Here is a 19,166-nt window from a genome sequence, read left to right as displayed (position 1 = left end):
GGTGAGGTCAAGTCTTCAGAGCCTCTAACTTAACTTTCCCATTATGTCATTAAGGAAACAGCCAGAAGCGTGCCACAGCTTGTCCTAGATGACATAGCTAGTCCAGTGAGCAGGTTTCAAAACTCCCGATTTACGACTCCTTTCAGGACATCATACTTAATTGGTTACTTACATAGAATAATTTTGTTGCCAATACCTCAAGAAAATATTATCCACATATTTGAAAAAAGAATACATCATCCATCTTCATTATTATTATTATTATACCATTATTGCTTTCAGAGATGATACATAAAAGGGCTGGGTGTGACTGACAAGGCTTCACAGTGAAATATTTCTCTTCAAACGACTTCTGCAATTTGTACCTCTTAGCCTTCCAAGTTTGACTTTTCACTATATGATAGAATTGTCGAGAAGTTTTACACCTCCACATGAAGGGCAGAGTCCGAGTGGAAAAGGGGAAGGGGGAAGAGGAGGAGGTGACGAAGGCGCGACAGGAGGATGAGGGTAGGACTACGAGATGATGGGCGGGGCTACTGGAAGAATGAAGGGCGGAGTTACGTAAGGCCGTCCTGAGGGAGAGTACAAGTGAGGGGGAGGGCCCGTAACGGCTTTCTCCGTCTGGAGGCGTACGACCCGCTTTGCGCATGTGCAGCTGGTTTTAAATTGCGTAGGGCGCGGTGCGCGGGTCGGCGCGCTCGCCGCGTCGTAGCTCCCGAGTTCCCGGTACCTCCCGCCCGCTCTCGCCTCAGGGCGCTGCTGGGCTCCCACTTTGGCTGCTACCCGAGTGGCTGGGTCCTTACCGGGCTGCTTGGAGCTACGGACCGTGTGGACTTCCGCCCCAACCACCTCCGCGGGCACTGCCGGGCCCGAACATGGCTGCCTGGGGTCTGGTAAGTGCAGGCCCGGCGCCCGCGCTGAGGCGGGGAAGAATGAAGCGTTAACAGGTGTTGTGGCTTGTGGGGGGTTTCACTGGGACAGCCGCGCCAATTATTTGAAGTGGGAGTGATCGTGTGCGGATTGCCAGAGTTAATTTACTTGTATTGTTTCCTCAAGGCGTCTTGTAGTCCCGGGTGTGACGGCATCTTTCTCTTGTGGTTTCTACTTTTTTGCCTAACTCTATTTCCCAGTCCTCCATAGAAGTTTCTGGCCAGAGAAGTATTGAAACGCCTTGAAAATGTGCCTTTGCTTCAGACTTGTTGGTCTGGAGAGGCGGACATCTGCTATTGACAGATAAAGTTTTCTGAAAGGCAGCTGCAACTTAAAAGTGCCAGCTGTGAATGGCTGAAGGGGGCGGGAACTCATTTTTTGTTTGCATGTTTCTGGACTCCCTTGGTACTCACTATTCTGTATTTCAGACTTCGTTTGTAGTTACTGTATTTTATACAACTGATTAACTTGTATTTTCTACTTTATCATTCCTTTTAAGAAAATTCAGTATCGATTAACTCGCATTTGTAATAGAGATATGTATGTGTGCTTGTATGCATAGAGGCCTGTATTATGGACTAAGAATATTGCCTGCCATTTCGGTAAACATTTCGTAGTGCCCACCTTCAAACCACCCGCAACTGCAGCTGCCCGCCTCGGTGTCATGTGCCTGAGGGGAAGTCAGAACAGAGAAAAACAGGATAATGGACCTAGATAGATAAGATACTTATTTGAGGAATAATTTCAATGAGTCCAGACTCTTGCAGCTTCCCATATTAGGGAAACACTAAAATAATGAACTTGAGGTGTCCGTTTTTTATAATCAGCAGTAATCTTTTGATGTTTGACTATCTGTCCCCCCACCCCCGTCCCCCAAAAAACTCCTGTATGTCCTGACTCCTCCCTTACCTCTTTGGAACCATTCCTCAGTTATCTGAGAGACCTTAGATACGGCCTATAGTTCTCAGTAAGGTCCCCAAGTAAAACTTAACTTGCAGATATTAACTTGTGCATTTTTTTTTTCAGTTAACCATTATATATAATGTAAACAATGTACGTGCTTATGGTAAAAAGTATTCTCTATACCACCCTTTGATACTGTTGATTGAGGAAAAAAATGATGGATCATATGGTAAGAGTATGTTTACTTTTGTGATAAGCCATGAAAGTGTCTTCCAAAGTGGCTGTGCCATTTTGCATTGCAATATGAGTGAGAATTTCCATTGTTCCACATTTGGAGTTGTTCTTCTAGATTTTGGTCATTTTTATAGGTGTGTAATGGTATCTCATTTTAATTTGCATTTCCCTTTGACATGTGTGGAACATCTTTTCAAATGCTTATTTGCCATCTGTACATCTTCTTAGGTGAGGTGTCTGTTAAGGTCTTATTTTTTAATTGGGTTGTTTTCTTATTATTGAGTTTTAAGAGTTCTCTGTATATTTTGGATAACAGTCCTTATCAGATTTGCCTTTTGTAAATGTTTTCTCCCAGCCTGTGTTCTGTGGCTTGTCTTCTCATTCTTTCTCTCTTTCTTTAATACCATGATCAGTATTTTATTTGTATCAGTGTTGACATTCATTTAAAATCTGTGATCAATAATCATAATATCAATGATATTATTAACAGTTTATTTTCTCACTGTGGTCTCTGCCTTTCTGTTAACGAATTTCTCCTACTTCTAGGATGATGTCCTTCAGAATGTGGGAAGCTTAGACTGGTTGAAGCTTGTCGTAGTTCTCGCGCTAAACTGCTTTTCCTGCTTTCCATGCCTCCCGTCAGCCTTCTGTAATCATTGCCCTTGTCTCCCTCTTTCAAAGTTCTCTTTCCTTCTCTGTGTAATGGGCTTCCTAGGGGACTGCACTTAGATTCTGAGACTGAGGAAGAAAGAGATAGACAAAACGGAACTTGGAAGAGCAGCTGCTGGTCCATCCTGCTGTCTTCTCATTCTTTTGACCATAGGTTTGCTTTTAAAATGTCTATCATAAACTTAGAACTGCTTTGAGCCTTTTAGTTCTAATATCTGACTTTGTGTCATAATTCGTTTAAAAGATGAGGGGAGAGAGGAGTTGAGAGATTATCCTCACTCAGTCCTGGACTTCGGTGGTTTCTAACCTGGTGTGATTTTGTCCTGTAGGAGACATTTGGAGATGTCTGCAAAAATTTCTGGTTGTCTTGAGAGGGCATAGATGAGGGGGTGCTAAGAGCACCTAATGAGTGGAGGCCAGGGATGCCGCTAAACATTCTAAAATGCACAGGGCAGGCCCTCACAACAAAAGTTATCCAGCCCAAAATGTCAGTGGTGCTGGGATTAAGAAGCTCTGCTGTGTTGTGTATTACTTTCTTTGAGAAACATAATCTCACAGTGAATGGAAGAAACTAAAATTGAAATTGAATGAAAAATGAGTTGAAGTAGAAGTTTTTGAATGTGTATTTTGAAAATTAAAATTTTCTCTATTCTAACTTTTAATTTAGAATTAAGAGACCTCGTTTGTCTTGTTCTCCACTTGTTTTCTAGCAAGCCTAAATAACATTTAGCGGTGCTCGATTTGTATTTGCTGAATGAATGAGCTATCTTAGCCTTAAAATTTTTCTATTTAAAAGAGGAACAGAATACTTTACAGGGGTTATTTAATATTCAGAAACATTCATTGTACAAATTTGATTCTTTCAATTTATTGTGTGAAAATAGAAGGGAGACCTTAAATTAGCCCTTGGAAGGTAGTTAACCAACATTCTCAGGGGTTTACTTAAGTATTTCAGAACGCTGAGTACTGATGAGAGACCTTAGTGCTTCAGTTAAGTTTCCATCAAATGACTTGTGATGAAAAGCAATCTTGTTAGATGTTTTTGTTCCTTAGTTTGCTACCTATAAAATAGACGTAATCTTTTGCTCCTTAGATACCTCCTGAAGATAGAGGCTATGTGAAACACTCTCACCTTCTTTAAAGAAAGACATTTTTATCTCAAAAGTTTTTGGTCTTATGTATTTGGCATGTCAAAAAGATAACAAAAAATGGTGTTTATGTGATATACAATGCACTAGGCAAGGCTCTGGGAAGACTGTAAACTAGCTTAAGACACAATCTCTGCTCTCGAAATTTCTTAAAATGTAGTAGAGGTCTTCAGCTTCCAGGATAATTCAATCCAAAAACCGTTAGGTGGGGCCAAGCAAGGTAGCAGTCCCTATGGATGGGAAGCTACTGTGACCCAGAGGAGTGTGTAGGAGCCTTAGTTGAGTCAGAAGGGTGGACCAGCTCAGGATGTTAGAGCATGAGTAGGGTAAAGAGAATGTCTACATGAGATGGGGTCATTTATATTCCATTGGGCCAAGTAAAAGTGAAGCTTACTAAGCATTTTGTGATAATAATATACTTACTTTTAAAAGCATACTATTCATCTATTACTGTCCAATTTTCAAATAGAAAATTTAACTTTGTAGATTTTACAATTAGACTATAGGACCCAGAGTATCACAGTATTACTCTCCATCTGTAATTTCAGCATGTCTGTGTTTTTTATTTTTCCTGTTGTTTCCATTGATGGGGACTGCTTCTTTACTGGCGTTACCTATTTTCTCTTTTTTGAAACATTCTAGCATCTTTTTATACTCAATTTTTCTAATATTTCACTCATATTCCTAAGTATGGATCTTCTTGAATTTTCATTATACTGACCACTTATGTCCTACAGATTTGGGGAATTTGATTGTATATCTTTTAGATTTTTATCTCTTGCCTTTTTGTTCTGTCTGGAATAACTATTGGTCAGAAGTTGGACTCTCTGATTTCTTAGATCTTTGTTTTATTTTCCTCCCATTTTCCATCTCTTTGACTTTTGTTCTGTTTTTTTTTTCTCTCTAGAAGTATCCTTAGCTGTTTCATAATTACTGCATTATTTTAGGTAATCATGTTTTTAATTATTAAGAATTTTTCTCACTCTCTGTCTTGTGCTTATAGTATACCATTTCTGATTTGTGAGCCCATTATTACCTCAAATCTCTCTTGAAGGTGCTAATTAGCATTTTCTTTTTTGTGTGTGTTTTCTTTTTTTTTTTTTTGGAATTATCTTCCTCATCCTTGCTATTAGTTTCCTCTTGGGCCTTTTTCTTTTTCATTTTTTAAAATTTATATCTTGATCTTCCTCTTTTATTTTAGAAACTTAGTGTCTGGTTATCCATAGATGCTGGTAATGTTTAAAACTGCGACAATGGAATACTGTTTTTGAGCTCTGCATTTATGGGGATAGGGAAAGTGGGGGGAGGGCATCTACTGTTCTCAGAAAATATAAATTTTCTTTGAATTGCTCTGTTTTTATTTCCTGTCTCTTTAGCTCCTTCAGATCTCGAGTTTCCTAGTTCTGCATAGTTAGGGCTTTCTCCTGGCATAACAGCTTCACTCCTCATCCAGGACAGTATCTTGTGAGCTTACTTTAGGCCGCTTCTGCTTTTACTCTGTTTCATCAGTTACCACGTTTTCATTTGTTTTCCATCTTCCAGAAGTTAAATTTGTGTGTCCACAGATAGTCCTCTCTTCCATTCTCTTTCTCATTGTCATTTTATGTCAGTTTATTATTTTACTACTTCAGAGGGATCTCCCTGTAGGGAAAGGTGGTAAGTAGATATTATTAGTTAACCAACTTGAATTATTGGAAGCCCAGATAATATGATTTTAATGGAAAAGGTATGGGAGGAGGGGGAGGAAGTGGAAGAGAATGTAATAAATCCCAGGGTAAGGAAATAGTGTAAACAAAGTTTTGGAAACAGTAGATATGAGGCAAGTTCTTTTTCACTTGATCCAGAAGAATTCCTCTTTATAGTATTATAATACACAATCACTAAATACTTGCTGAATGAATAAATGAAGAACTTAAATTTTCACCAGATTGATGATTTACTTTTCTTTCAGGATCATCTTAAAAATGACTATAGGAGAAGATTCTGCCGATCTTCCAGGTGATTTATATACTTAAGCTTTTAAGATGATTTTTATTGCCATCTTCAGAAAGTAGAATTTTTAAATGAAGAAAGGAAAAACTGTTATCTCTAACTAAAATAATAATTTCTATGCCCACTGATTGTGTAGTCATCTTAGTTATTTTATATTAACAGAAGACTATTAATGCAAGCAGTGCAGTGACTTAATGGAAGTGAGAAAAGAAATTCACCTGTTAAATGGTGGACCAGGAAGAAGCAGTTTCAGTTCTGACTAAATGACAGCTATGGGGAAACACTCTAAAGTCGATTGAATGGTAATAATAGAAAGATGTAGTTTATTCCATGGAGCTAAAAGAAAAGGTGGATGTGGTTCTAAAAGGGCAATAGAAGGATCTTTGTGGTGATGGAACTGCTCAGTATCTTAACTGTGGTGGCCATATCTGAACCTTCAAATGTGATAAACTACACAGAACTAAATACACACACAAACATAAACACACAAATGAGTACATGTAGAACTGGAGAAATCTAAATAAAATTGGTAGATTCTATCAATATCAGTATCCTGATTGTGACAGTAAACTATAGTTTTGTAAAATGTTACCTTTGCAGGAAACTGGATAAAGTCAAAGAGGGATCTCTTCTATGTTATTTCTTACAATTGTACTTGAATCTACAATTGTGTCAATACAACTTCTAAGTAAAAATGTATACTGATTCATAAGCTCCTGTTAAGAGTAAAGATACTGAATCAAAAGTGCATTTGAAATCTTGTGGGGAAAACTGTGTTACTTGGAGCTGTTAGGACTTCTGACCATAGAGAATTAAAGAAGCATTTCAGGGTTGTTTGAATTTGCTCAAAAGAGTTTATGTTCTTGTTTAGGTATAGCAGTGGTCTAAAACAGCTTTAGTCATGGCTATTCAGTCAAGTAATTTTATTGTTAATGTAGACAATGATGTATTACTAAACATCCTTTTCTAGGAACTCTTGGACTCCCAAATACTTGTTTTGTCCTCAGATAGTAATGGTGATATTTTTCCTATTAAGTAAATTAACATTTTATAGTAAGCAGATAAGGGATTGTCAAAGTAGATGTTAATAGGTAGCAAATATCTTTTGGAAATGATACGTTGACATTTTCCCTTCTTTCCTGCTTTTTTTAGGGCACCTGACATTAATACGGAGCAAGGCCAGAATATACTGAAAACCTTACTAGACTGTTTTGAAGAAAAAAGTAAGGTTTCATTTCTACATGGACTTTGAGGGTTGGGTTGGATGAAAATATAAATTTTTCCTATTAATATCAAATTCAGCAACTATAGTATTTAAATATATGTAAAATATTTTCCTAGGAATTTTGAGTACACGTACAGTTCTTGTACCTTCTGGTCCACTGAAGACAATACTGGCAAAAATGAGAATAATTTATTATTCCCTTCAGTCGTACTAGATTCCTATAGTCTAGAAGTCATAAATTTAATTATCATACACAGGAGAAAGTATTTCATGTAATGGAAATAAATGTGCAGAATTCTTGGGCTCACTGGAGAGCTTGAGATACTGTTTGGTGATTTCCTAAAGAAAAGATGAATTATGGCAAAAACTTTTCCAAGTGTGGGTCAGCATTAGAAGGTATTGGAATAAAAGAATAGGCCAACCAGAGAAAAACAGATGCATCTTTTTATAAGCTCTGAAAGAAGAACTGGCACATGTTTTTCCAGGAACCTTGTTTGTCTTTTTTAGTTCCAGATGCCTTTTAGGAACTATCGAATTTTGACTTTTGACTATCGAATTGATGCCTGTACTTCAGTTAAACTAATTGCATTTAAAAGAATCAACAGAATTCTTCAGACTTCTTTTAATTGTAACCGAAAGATTTTATACATATTTTGTTTTTAAAAATTTTTAACTTTTTTTAGGTCTTGCCAATGATTTTAGCACAAATTCTACAAAATCAGTGCTTTATTCAACACCTAAAATAAAAGACATTTGTATTCAGTCACCAAGCAAAGAGGTAAGTGAAAAAAGAGAACTGGTATAGGTTTAATATTTTAATGAATGAAGCAGTACACAATATATATAGTTAGATACATTTTGGTTGTTTGTCTTATTCTTATTCTTATTCTTATTCTTAAAAGGAAATCCTATATTCCCATTGAGTTTATATAAAATGTAGAGGTATTTTTTGAAAATTTTGGCCTGACATTTCCTGTGTTTGAAATTGGAGGTCTGGGAGTTAGAATTATCAAATGTAATACAATCACTTTTCACTCTTCCTAAAATAATGCTTAAATTAGGTTTTTAGGAAAGTGGGCAACTATTAAAGTTCCTAATCCAGGTTGTCAAGTTTGGTTGTTTTCTGAAAACGGAAGGCAATTTATTGCTATACAGGGGACTCAATCTTTTATTGATTATATATATCTTAAGAGGATAGGTTGACGTAACTCTGTAAAATAGCACTTTGGAATAGAGTTTTTGAAGCTTATAATTGAAGACCAGTTATTCAAAAGAACAACACTAATTGGAGAGAAGAATTGGATATAGACAAACCTTGTTTTATTTGCTTTATTGCCCTTCACAGATAGTGCATTATTTACAAATTGGAGGTTAGTGGCAACCCTATGTCAAGCAAGTCTGTCAGTACCATTTTTCTGACAGTATTTGCTCACTTCGTGTCTCTTTGTCATATTTTGGTAATTCTCACAATATTTCAGATGTTGTCATTATAATCATATTTGTTAATGATGATTTGTGATCAGCGATCTTTGATGTTACTGTTGCAAAAAATTGATATTTAGAAGGCTTAGATGATCAGCATTTTTTAGCAATAAATATTTTAAAATTAAGGTATGTACTTTTTTTAGACAATGCTATTGCTTTTTTAGATAATATGGTATATTAATATTAATATACTACAGTATAGTGTAAACATAACTTTTGTATGCACTGGGAAATTAAAAAATTCATGTGACTTGCTTTATTGCAATACTCATTTTATTGAGGTGGTCTGGAACTGAACTCACAGTATCTCCCAGGTATGCCTCTAGTGCTGGAAATAACATTCATTAAAAACTTGTGTAAACAAATAATTAAACATATATAGCCTTTTGGTTACAAGGAATGAAGACAGATCCATCCTGTCAGAATTGAGAGACCTTTAATGTGATAAATTGATTTTTGAAAGTTAAATCAGCTAAATTTCCTGGGATAATCATGACTTGGTCATAAAGTAATAACCTTATTTGATTTGGTTTGCTAATATTTAAGATGCTTGCATCTATGTTCATGAACAATATTGTCTTTTTTCTCAAAATGTTCTTGTAGGGCTTTGGTATCAAGGTATCAAGGTTATGCTAGAGGTTCCACTTTTAGGTGGGATGTAATAGATTGCAAGATTGCAGTAGGTCAACACCCTTGGTGCAATTGCTAGTTAAAAAAGAGAATGAAATGCAAACATAATATTTTTAGAGACATTGGGAGTTGTGGAAGCAATAAGGGCTAGTTGAACTAAAATTCCAAAGAGAGAAGAATCCTTAGAAGATGAGTTGATGTTGTTAATCATTTTCTTCCCTGAGAGTATTTACTAATTTTGGGCAAAAGCTGAGGGTTTTGGATTGGCCCAGGCAGAGGGAGTCTACTGTGGGAAAGTAGGGCTTTTGTTACTAGTACAGGGATGGCATGACAAATTGAAATCCTGGAGGCACCCCAGGTGGATAGTCACTTTTCCTTAAAGAACATTTGTAAGTTCTGAGGTAGTCAGGAACCTTGGGCCGGAAAGGTAGAGTGAAACATGTAGTCTTGGTATGCTAACAAGGCAAAATCCTGTTGCAGGAAAGGAGCCCACTACAAATAGACATTTGCCACATTTTGAAGCAGTCTGGGACAGAGGCTAAAAACATGTTAAACAAAAACCTCCAAAGGACTGAACTGAATACATTGCAATCTTTAAGGGCTAAACAGGCTCACCAGGTTCTCAGTCACCCAGAAGAACTCATTCTGAAGGACACAGGGCAGGTTACAAGTGGCCTGGGTCTTACTAAAATTTTATGTCAGATCCAGCTCAATCCTTGAGAGTGAGGACCTAATCATTTCAATCCAGTCTGCTTAAAAGTAGAAAAGGAGAACCTACTATATAGAAAGATATTATTGGGCACTTCTACTTTTTTTAAATAAAACCTTTTGCTTTGAGATAATTGTAGATTTACAAGCAGCTATAAGAAATAGTAGACTGGAAGACCCTGTAGGCTTTACCTAGTTTCCTGTAAAGGTACCTTCTTGCAAAAACTATAGTACAACATCACAAGTAGCGTACTGACACTGATGCAGACAGGATATAGAACAATTCCACCACTACAGGATCCCTTTTATCCTTTTATAGCAGTACTTACTTCTCTCTCACCCTCACCCACTCAGCTCCTGAAACCCCTAATCTGTTCTCCATTTCTACAATTTTGTTATTTCAAGAATGTTATTTAAATGGAGTCATATAGTATATAACTTTTTGGACTTGTCTTTTTCACTTAGTATAATTCTTTGGTGATTCATCCAGGATTTTGTGTATATCAATAATTCATTTCTTTTTATTGCTAAGTGGTATCTCATGATATAGATACACCACAGTTTGCTTAGCCACTCCCTTATCTCTTAGTTTTCTCGATTTAATTATCATGGTTTTAAAATTTGTTGATTTTCTGTGCACCTCTGACTAATTTGTCACCAGTTTTTCTGACAGAATGGTGAATGTATTCTCAGTGTATGTAGACCCATCAAGTAATTTATCATTTTCAATTTTTTTCTGGAGATATCCTTTGTAGATTTCTCTACTCTGATTTTTGCTTCTGTCCACCCATAGGCTTGTCACATAGGTGTTGCTGTGTGACTTCCCTTTATCATCCAGGGAAGTTCCTTGTCTTTTCTCCTGTACTGCAGCTCATATTTCTTGGATCCCAAATCTTTTCTTTTTTTTGTTTGGTGGACTGATCCTTTAGTAGCTTCCTGAGAATTTAAGACCTTAAATGTTTGAAAATAGCATAACTTTACCCTCATGATGGATAATTACAGGTATAAAATTCTAGGTTGGAAATGATTTTCCGTCAGATTCCTTAAAGACGTGCTCTTTTTTTTTTAATAAAGCTTCTCGTGTTGTTGAGAATGCTGTTTTGACTCCTTGATCCTTTGTGAGTCACTATTTTTTCACATTTATAAGCTTTTAGAATCTTTTCATCTGTCTTTAGTGATCTGAAATTTCATGATATTTCTTGTTGTTAGGTTCTTCTAACTTTTTGTATTAGGATTTTTTGGTACAGTTCTATTTCCTGCAGGTAACTTTTTTGCTTACTTTGCTCATTGCCTTTTACACTAGAGCCTTTGGTCAGATGTACAGTGATCCTTAGTGGTCTCCTCACTTTTAAGAGTGTAAAACTAAAATGGTGATTGGAAACTCTACTTTCATAGTTAGAATTTTACATTGGTAGATTTTGCTGTGGTGTGATCTGTCTGGATCATGTCATTGTGGATGTCCAGATGCTAATATCTATAGGTTTTTTTTTCTTTTGGCTTGATAAGTTTCTCTGACAAAAAAATCTCTCCTGCTTGGGGGATCTGATTCTAACTACAGGTGTTCTCAGCCAGATGGGGCAAGAGGAAAGAGGTGCAATTTGAATACTTCCACTTAATATCTCTGTTTTCAGTGTGTTCTTATCTTCAACTGTGTCTCATGTCACTGAGCTCAGAGTCTCTCTGATTTGAAACTCAAGACAGTAAACATCTAATCTTCTGTTAGAGTTGGGAGAGGAGGGACTCCGTGACTGACTGCTTCGTATACATATTTTTAACAACTCTTCTCTTTGCAGGCCATACCTGGACCCCCTCTTTTAGAGGTGCCTTGTACCTTGATCTTACGGGTTTTTTCCATAAACATAAATCTGTGTGCTTCTGGGCTTTCTCCATTGCTAGCATATTTCTGCTCTTTCTGGGCTGGTTAGTTGCTGCTGATCTGCTTTCCAACCTCAAAAAGTTTATTGACATCTCTCATCTACACTTTTTTTTCTCTTCATCCTTCTGGGTTTACACATGTTAAAAAATCCTTAGTGATGTCTCAGGAAGGAGCAGAATATTGTGAAAACTTACTTTTGTTACTTTTGTCATTGAGTTCCATAGTGTATCCACTGCTAGCAGTGTAGTGGCTCCATTATTTATGTATTCCCCTGTTGGCAGATTTTTAAGTTGTTTTCCCTCTATATCACAGTGATATAGTGAACACTTTTGTTTATACCTCCTTGTATACATGTTGTAAACTGAATTTCTCTAGGATATGCACATTTGAACTGCACTTGTTAAATATTGTCAATTTTTTCTGCAAAATTGTTCACTTGTTTTTTTTTCCTGCCTGCTGTGTATTGAGATTTCTCTTTTCTATATTTTTAAAATTTATAACTATGTATTTCAGATTTTCAAAAGAAAAAATATATGTACATAAGGTATTAAAAATAACAAATGAAAACCCATGTGACCATTCCTCAGTGTAAAAAATAACCAAAACCTTTGAAGCATCTATGTGCCCCTTTTTGATCCTATTCTTTTGCCTCTCCTCCCTGTGTAGAGGTAACCACTGTCTTAAATTTCATGTTCATCATTCTCATCCTTTGTTTTATAGTTTTACCACATATGGATGTGTGCTGACATTTATGTCAGCATTTCTTCCACTACTTATGACAGAGGTCCTACTGCCATCCATCCACATGTTGTGTGCTTCACTAGATAGGACTCATGAGTCTCTGCATGTAGTTAGGTGTACTCATGACTAAGATGTATTATAGGCATACAGTCAGGATACAAAGCCACTTCAGTTAGAGAAAAAGATGCATCAGGCAGAGTCTGGAGGAATCCATACCAGGCTTCCTATGTTCTCTAGAGGGGCCACAAAGAATACACTCATTGCATCCACCAGTGAAATGCCATAAAACATGTACAGTCTTTCTACTCTGGGAAGCCTTTTGAGACTTGGCCCATTTTATTGGGGGCTGGTTAAATATAACCCTCTGCTCACCAAAGTTCTGTATTCCCTGAGGGGAAAAAAAAGCAGGTGTTTACCATAAATCACATTGTTTATACAGACAGGCTGGCATAGCAGGTACAACCTTACCAGTTGGTAATGGAGGAAATATTTTGAAAGCCAGGTCCCTAGGTGCCAGCCAAAGACTAGTCCTGTAAGCAGGTTTTTAAGTGATCAGGCCTGCTACATTGACACTTCTTCTGCATAGAATGAATCTCTAAATACTATATATGTGTGTATATATATAGTTTTTCATGTTTTTGTGTCTGTTCTGAGCTTTACATAAATGAGATTATATACTTCTGCAACTTGTTTGTTGTTTAGCTAAATCATTCATATTGCTGTAGTTTATTCATTTCACTGTTGTATTTGTAATTTTATGTTATATGACTATATCATAATTTATCCAATCTTCTGTCAGAATAGGTTTTTAAAAGCTATTAGAATAATGTTTTTATGATAGCTTATATGAAATTTCAGTGTTACTAAACAATGTGAAATTGTTTTCTAAGTAGTTATTTAAGCTTGCATCTTTAACAGCTGATCTGTTGTTTTTAAATACTGTTTTTTTTCAGTTTAAAAGCAAATGTGTTTTATCAGAATTGGTAATTTAATAGAGCAGATCTAATGTTGTATCTCTTTTTAGACTCAGTGCCAGAAATCACATTCAAAGTCAGACCCAGTTTCTTCAAGAAAGAATGAAGCTTCCCTACAGTTAATTATAGAACCAAGTGAAGTTGTCAACAAATCAGGTTTGTAGCACCTCCATGGGTGATATTTGCCTACATATATTTAGAAAGGTAGAAATGCTGAAGGTAACATGTATGCTCGCTTAAATGACAAGGTCAGGGTCAGCCTGGGCAGAATTGTGAATGGATGAAGTTATTTTTGATTCCCTTTCACATCCATGGTCAGTGTTTTTTTTGTTTTTTTTTGTTTTTTTAGACATGAGAAATAAGTTTTATCTATTATCTCTTTCTTTGTTTTAGTGGTAGGAATGTTGCTTATTAGGATGTAGTGAGAGACATTAACTAATAATTATTACAGAGATCATAACTTCAAGAGTTTTAAAATAGATTTCTTTTTTCTGTTTTTTTTTTTTTTTTTCCAGAACAACAATAAATATTTATTGTCTCACACAGTTTCTGTGGGTCAGGAATTTAGAAGCAGCTTTAGTTAGATGGTTCTGGCTTGTAATCTCTTAAGAGGTGGTAGTCAAGATGTTGGCCAGGGTTGCAGTCATCCGAAGGCTTGACTGGGCCTAAGGCTATATTTCCAGGATGTCTCACTCATGTGGGGCTGGTTGCTGGCAGGAAGCCTTTCTTCCCTCCCAGGTGGGCCTCTCCAGTGGCTTCTTGAGCAGTTTTTTGTTTTTTTTTAACTGAGGTATAATTGATATAACATTATATTAGTTTCAGTAATACAACATAAATGATTTGATAGTTGCATATATGTGGTCAGTATTCTTTTTCTCTCTTCTCCATTTTGTTCAGTTTCTTTTAGTCAGTTATATGTGCTGCTCCTTTTTAAAGTTTTATTTGCATTTTTTTCAAATTAGAAAAGTCCTTCATTTGAGGTAAGAGTCAAAGATTTAAAAGAAAAAGATACTTATCGTTACTGTCCTCATCCTGCTGAGATAGCTTTTGAATCCTTCCATATCTTCATTGGTTCTCCTGAGTGAAAACATATATATATATAAATAAATATAAATGTGTATGTACATGTGCACGCTTTCAGAAGAGGCTTTCCCAATTTTCTTTTATATCAGCAGTGTAAGAATCTTACCTACTAGGCTATTTATGATTCTACTTTTTTGCCAGTTTGATCAGTATTAAATGATCTCATTGTTACTTTAGTGTCTGTTTCTGTGATTATAACTGAGTTTGAACACCTTTTTATAAGTTTACTTTAATTGTCAAATATGTGGCTTTTTTCTTTTACAGCTTTTGAGTTTACTGTTTTGGTTAAAAGATCTTTTTTATCCTAAGTGTATATGTAATATCTTAGATTTTCATCTTAACATCTTTTTTTCTTTTTAATTTAAATTTTTAATCCATCTGGAATGTGTTTTGGTATATAATGTGACATAATATTATAATTTAATTTTTTTCCCAGGTGGTCAGTTGTGCCAGGTCTATTTATTAATTAAATAATTCATTCTCTTTGAATGTGCTACTTTCATCATGTATTAAATCTCACATATCATTCAATATACTTTCGAATTTTGTTTTATTTCTTTATTCTTGATGTCAACACAGTACTGCTTTACTAGTAGTTTTATAATATGTGCTGATATAAAGGTATTGATATTCACTATTCTTTCATTCTCAGACCTTTTTTCTTCTTATAAACTTTCAGTTTTATCTAATTTCTGATAAAATTTTATTGGGTTTTTAACTAAAAAATTACATTTAATTTGTATAGTAATTTTGTGAAAATTGATCTTTTTGTGTTATTTAAGTTTTCTACATAAGAACATATACATAGGTATTTATGTCCTTCAAAAGTGTATGAAGGGCACTATCAATAGCATGAAAGGATAACCCACAGAATGGGGGAAAATATTTGCATATAGTATACCTAATAAGAGCTTTATATCCAGAATATATAAAAAATTCCGGCAATTCAACAACAACAAAAGTAAACAACCCAGTTAAAAAGGGGACAAAGGACTTGAATAGACATTTCTCCAATTGGCCAATGAATGTGAAACAGTGGGTTAAATCCATTTTATTTGCATTGACTAATTGAGGTCATTTAAGTCCTCCAAGTGACATGTAGCCTGAATAACAAGATGTTTGCCTGAGTTGTTTTTTAGGAAGGTGAGATCAGCTGCATTTAGTTTGAGCTGAGCTGGTTAAGACTATATAGGACCACTGGCCCTTCAGCTGGATGGGCTTGAAGGTCCACTTGGTGACCATTTGACCGTTTATTAGAGTCCTGCGCAGAATGACGATTATTGCAACTTCTTTTTAATTACCTTTCCCCAAGCTCCCACACTTTAGTCTCCCAGCTTGGCTGTCTTGTTAGTAAATCTCTTTGCTGCAAAACTCGGTGTCTCAGCATTTTGACTTGCTATGTGACTGACAAGTGGTTAGCAACTGCATGAAGAGTTGTTTAGCATATTAGTCAACAGAGAGAGTGCAAGAGAAGTGCAAATCAAAACCCCGGTGAGATAATGCTTTGTACATATTAGGATGGCTGTTATTTTTTTTAAAAATGAAAATAACAAATGTTGACAAGGATGTGAATAAATTGTGCATTGCTGAATGTGCAGCCACAGTGGAAACAGTTTGGTGGTTCCTCAGGAAACTAAATATGAAGTAATATTTCTACTTCTAGGTGTATATTCAAAAAAATTGAAAATAGGGACTCAAACAGACACTTGTACCCTAGTGTTTGTAACAGTATTATTCACAATACTTGAAAGGTGGAAACAACCAAAGTGTACCATTTACCAGTGAATGGACAAGCAATGTGGTACATGTGTGGAGTGGAATATTATTCAGCCATGAAAGAATGAAATTCTGATGTATGCTGCAACATGGAAGAACCTTAGAATCATTGTGCTTGAGAAATATATTCATTTAGTGACATAAATTTCCCTACCTACTGCTGTAGCTGCATCCCACAGACTTTGATATGTTGTGTGTTCTGTTCATTTTTATTTCTGTGTATTTTTTAAAAATCCTTTGAGACTTTCTCTATAACCCATTGATTATTTAGGAGTGTGTTAATCAAAGTGTTTAAGGTTTTTCCCTTAGTGATTTCTTGATTTCTTTATGGCATAGCATATGCTATGTGATTTCAATTCTTTTAAATTTGTGAAGGTTTATTTTATCTTTATGAATATTTCATGGGCACTTAAAAATATGTATTTTGTTGTTGAGTGTAGTTGACCATAAATATCAATTATGGTGTATTACTAATTTTTACATTGTTAGATGTAATTTGCTAAACTTTTGTTGAGAATTTTTTTCATCTAAGTTAATGAGAGAGAGTGATTTGTAGTTTTCTTTCTTATGCTCTATTTGTGTGGTTTTAGTATTAAGGTAATGCTCATCAACCTTATAAAATGAGTTAGATTTTATTCCCCCTTCTAATTTCTGAAAGGGATTATATAAAATTGGTTTTAATTCTTTAAATTTTTGGTATAATGTTTCTCAGTGATATCATCTGGTCTGTGGGATTTCTTTTTCAAGAACTTTTAAGTTACAAATTCAATTCTTTAATAGTTATATAGGACTGTTTAGGTTATTTATTTAATCTTGGCACAATTTTGATAGTCTATGGTTTTTGAAGAATTGATCCATTTCTTCTAAGTTGTTGAGTTTATGAACTTAAAGTTGCAGCAGTATTACCCTGTTATTTTTTTAATGGCTGCAGGATCTGTCGTGATATACCATTTTATTCCGGATATTGGTGGTTTGTGTCTTGTCTTTTTATCTTTGCTAATTTTGTTAGAGGTTTATCATTTTTATTCACTTTTTAAAAAGAGCTAGCTTCTTGTTTCAGTAGTTTTCTGTATTGTGTTCCTGTTTTCATTGATTTCTGCTCTTATTTTTTCTATTCTTGTCATTGGTTTAGTTTTATTTTGTTCTTTTTTTAAAATTTTTGAGGTAGAATTTTTTATTTTTATACTTTGGTTTATAATCCAGTAGTATTTTATTAATTTTGTTATTCAGATTGTTCCAGCTTTGGCTATTAGAAGCTCTTTGGCTCCTATGCCCCTTTGACAGAACCCATTTTTGTTGTTTTATTGCTATTGTTCTTGAATACTTCCTTCCCATCTGGAACTACAGGATGGTCCAGGCTCATCTTACATATTTCCTGCCCCTATCATTGAATCAGCCATTTCTCCAAGGACCCAATGGTTCTTCTTACTGAAGAATGGTATTAGGAACCAAGATCTTGTTGCTAGGTGTGTTGTCACTCGTGGGGTGTTACTGCTTTAGGACAGTCTTAACTGAGAGAGCAAGAAATATTTGTGTTTATCCTAACTGGTATGTATATACATATTTATAAATATTTTTCCGTGTAACTGTATCTGTATTAAGTTAAACATGAATTTAATTTTTAAAAATTATAGTAAAATAGTATAACATAAAACTTATCACTTTAAACATTTTTAAGTGTACAGTTCTTTGGCACTAAGGACATTCACATTATTTTCTGTCACCACTAAGCATCCACAGAACTTTTTCATCTTGCAAAGTTGACCTCTTTAAACTTCCACCCCCACTCTCCCAGCTTCTCGTAACTGTCATTCTACTTTCTGTCTCTGAATTTGACTGCTCTAAATACCTCATGCCAGTAGAACTGTGTAAATTTTGTCTTTTTGCAACTGGCTTATTTCACTTAGCATAATGTCCTCAAGTTTCAGCCATGTTGTAGCATGTGTCAGTATTTCCTTCCTTTTTTGTGTTTTGCTTTTGTTTTTTAATGTCGTATGGTTTATTTTATCATCTTTTAAAATTTTTAGGTCAAAAATTTTTTAATTGAGGTATAGTTAGTTTACTACATTGTGTCAGTTTCCTTCTTTTTTTAAAGCTGAATAATATTTCACTCTATATCATATTTTGTTTTATCCATTTATCCATTGATGGACATTTAGGTAGTTTCCACCTCTTGTCTTTTGTGAATAATGCTGCTATGAACACGGGTGTACAAATACTTCTTTGCTTTTAGTTCTTTTGGATATATATGCAAAAAAAGATCATATAGTAATTGTAGTTTTAATTTTTTGAGGAACCACCAAATGTCGTCCATACTGGCTGCATCATTTTACATTCCTACTAGCAATGCACAAGGATTCCAATTTTTCTGCATCTTCACCAGTACTTGTTATTTTCTTTCTTCTTTCCTTCCATCCTTCCTTCCTCCTTCCCTTGTTCCCTCCTTCCTTCCTTCCTTCCCTCCTTCCTTCCTTTGTAATAGCCTTTGTAATAGCCAATCTAATGAGTGCAAAGTAGTATCTTCCTGTGGTTTTTATTTGCTCGTCCTTATTGTTATTAGGGAATTTTAAAATTAAAGCAGTTAGATACCACTACACAACTTTAAGAATGGCTAAAATCCAAAAAACTGGCTCTCTTTTGTAGCTCCTATTTCTTTGAGAGTGTCTGTGTTTTTATTTGTTTCAAGATAATTGAATGTTAAGATATTTTTATGGTGGTTACTTTAAATAAATTTTTGTTAAATAATTCCAGCAACTGATTCATCTTGTCTGTTTTGGCTTCCATTGATCATG

The 19,166-nt window shown here is 35.2% G+C and overlaps 1 protein-coding gene across 10 annotated transcripts in view; it reads left to right on the top strand.

Annotated features, from left to right (window-relative positions):
- The first annotated feature begins 641 nt into the window (after positions 1-641).
- CENPC (centromere protein C) overlaps positions 642-19,166 on the top strand; it is a 62,727-nt gene continuing 44,202 nt past the window's right edge. For 4 of the 10 annotated variants that reach the window (XR_010380645.1, XM_064484998.1, XM_064485001.1 and 1 more), the window contains exons 1-4: positions 4,884-5,882; positions 7,029-7,099; positions 7,785-7,879; positions 13,566-13,671. Coding sequence is in view for 9 of the 10 variants with exons in the window: in XM_064484998.1 (XP_064341068.1) it covers positions 5,788-5,882; positions 7,029-7,099; positions 7,785-7,879; positions 13,566-13,671 (367 nt within the window). In the remaining variant the exon portion in view is untranslated. Of the gene's footprint in view, positions 894-4,883; positions 5,883-7,028; positions 7,100-7,784; positions 7,880-13,565; positions 13,672-19,166 lie in introns of those variants that run through there. The other 6 variants (XM_064485016.1, XM_064484994.1, XM_064485018.1 and 3 more) reach the window with 4 other exon arrangements.

This window comes from Camelus dromedarius, chromosome 1 (genome assembly GCF_036321535.1).
Source record: "Camelus dromedarius isolate mCamDro1 chromosome 1, mCamDro1.pat, whole genome shotgun sequence".
In the NCBI taxonomy this organism is placed as follows: domain Eukaryota; kingdom Metazoa; phylum Chordata; class Mammalia; order Artiodactyla; family Camelidae; genus Camelus; species Camelus dromedarius.
The sequence above is the reverse complement of the archived record's forward strand: the minus strand, read 5'-3'. Positions and strand labels throughout refer to the sequence as shown.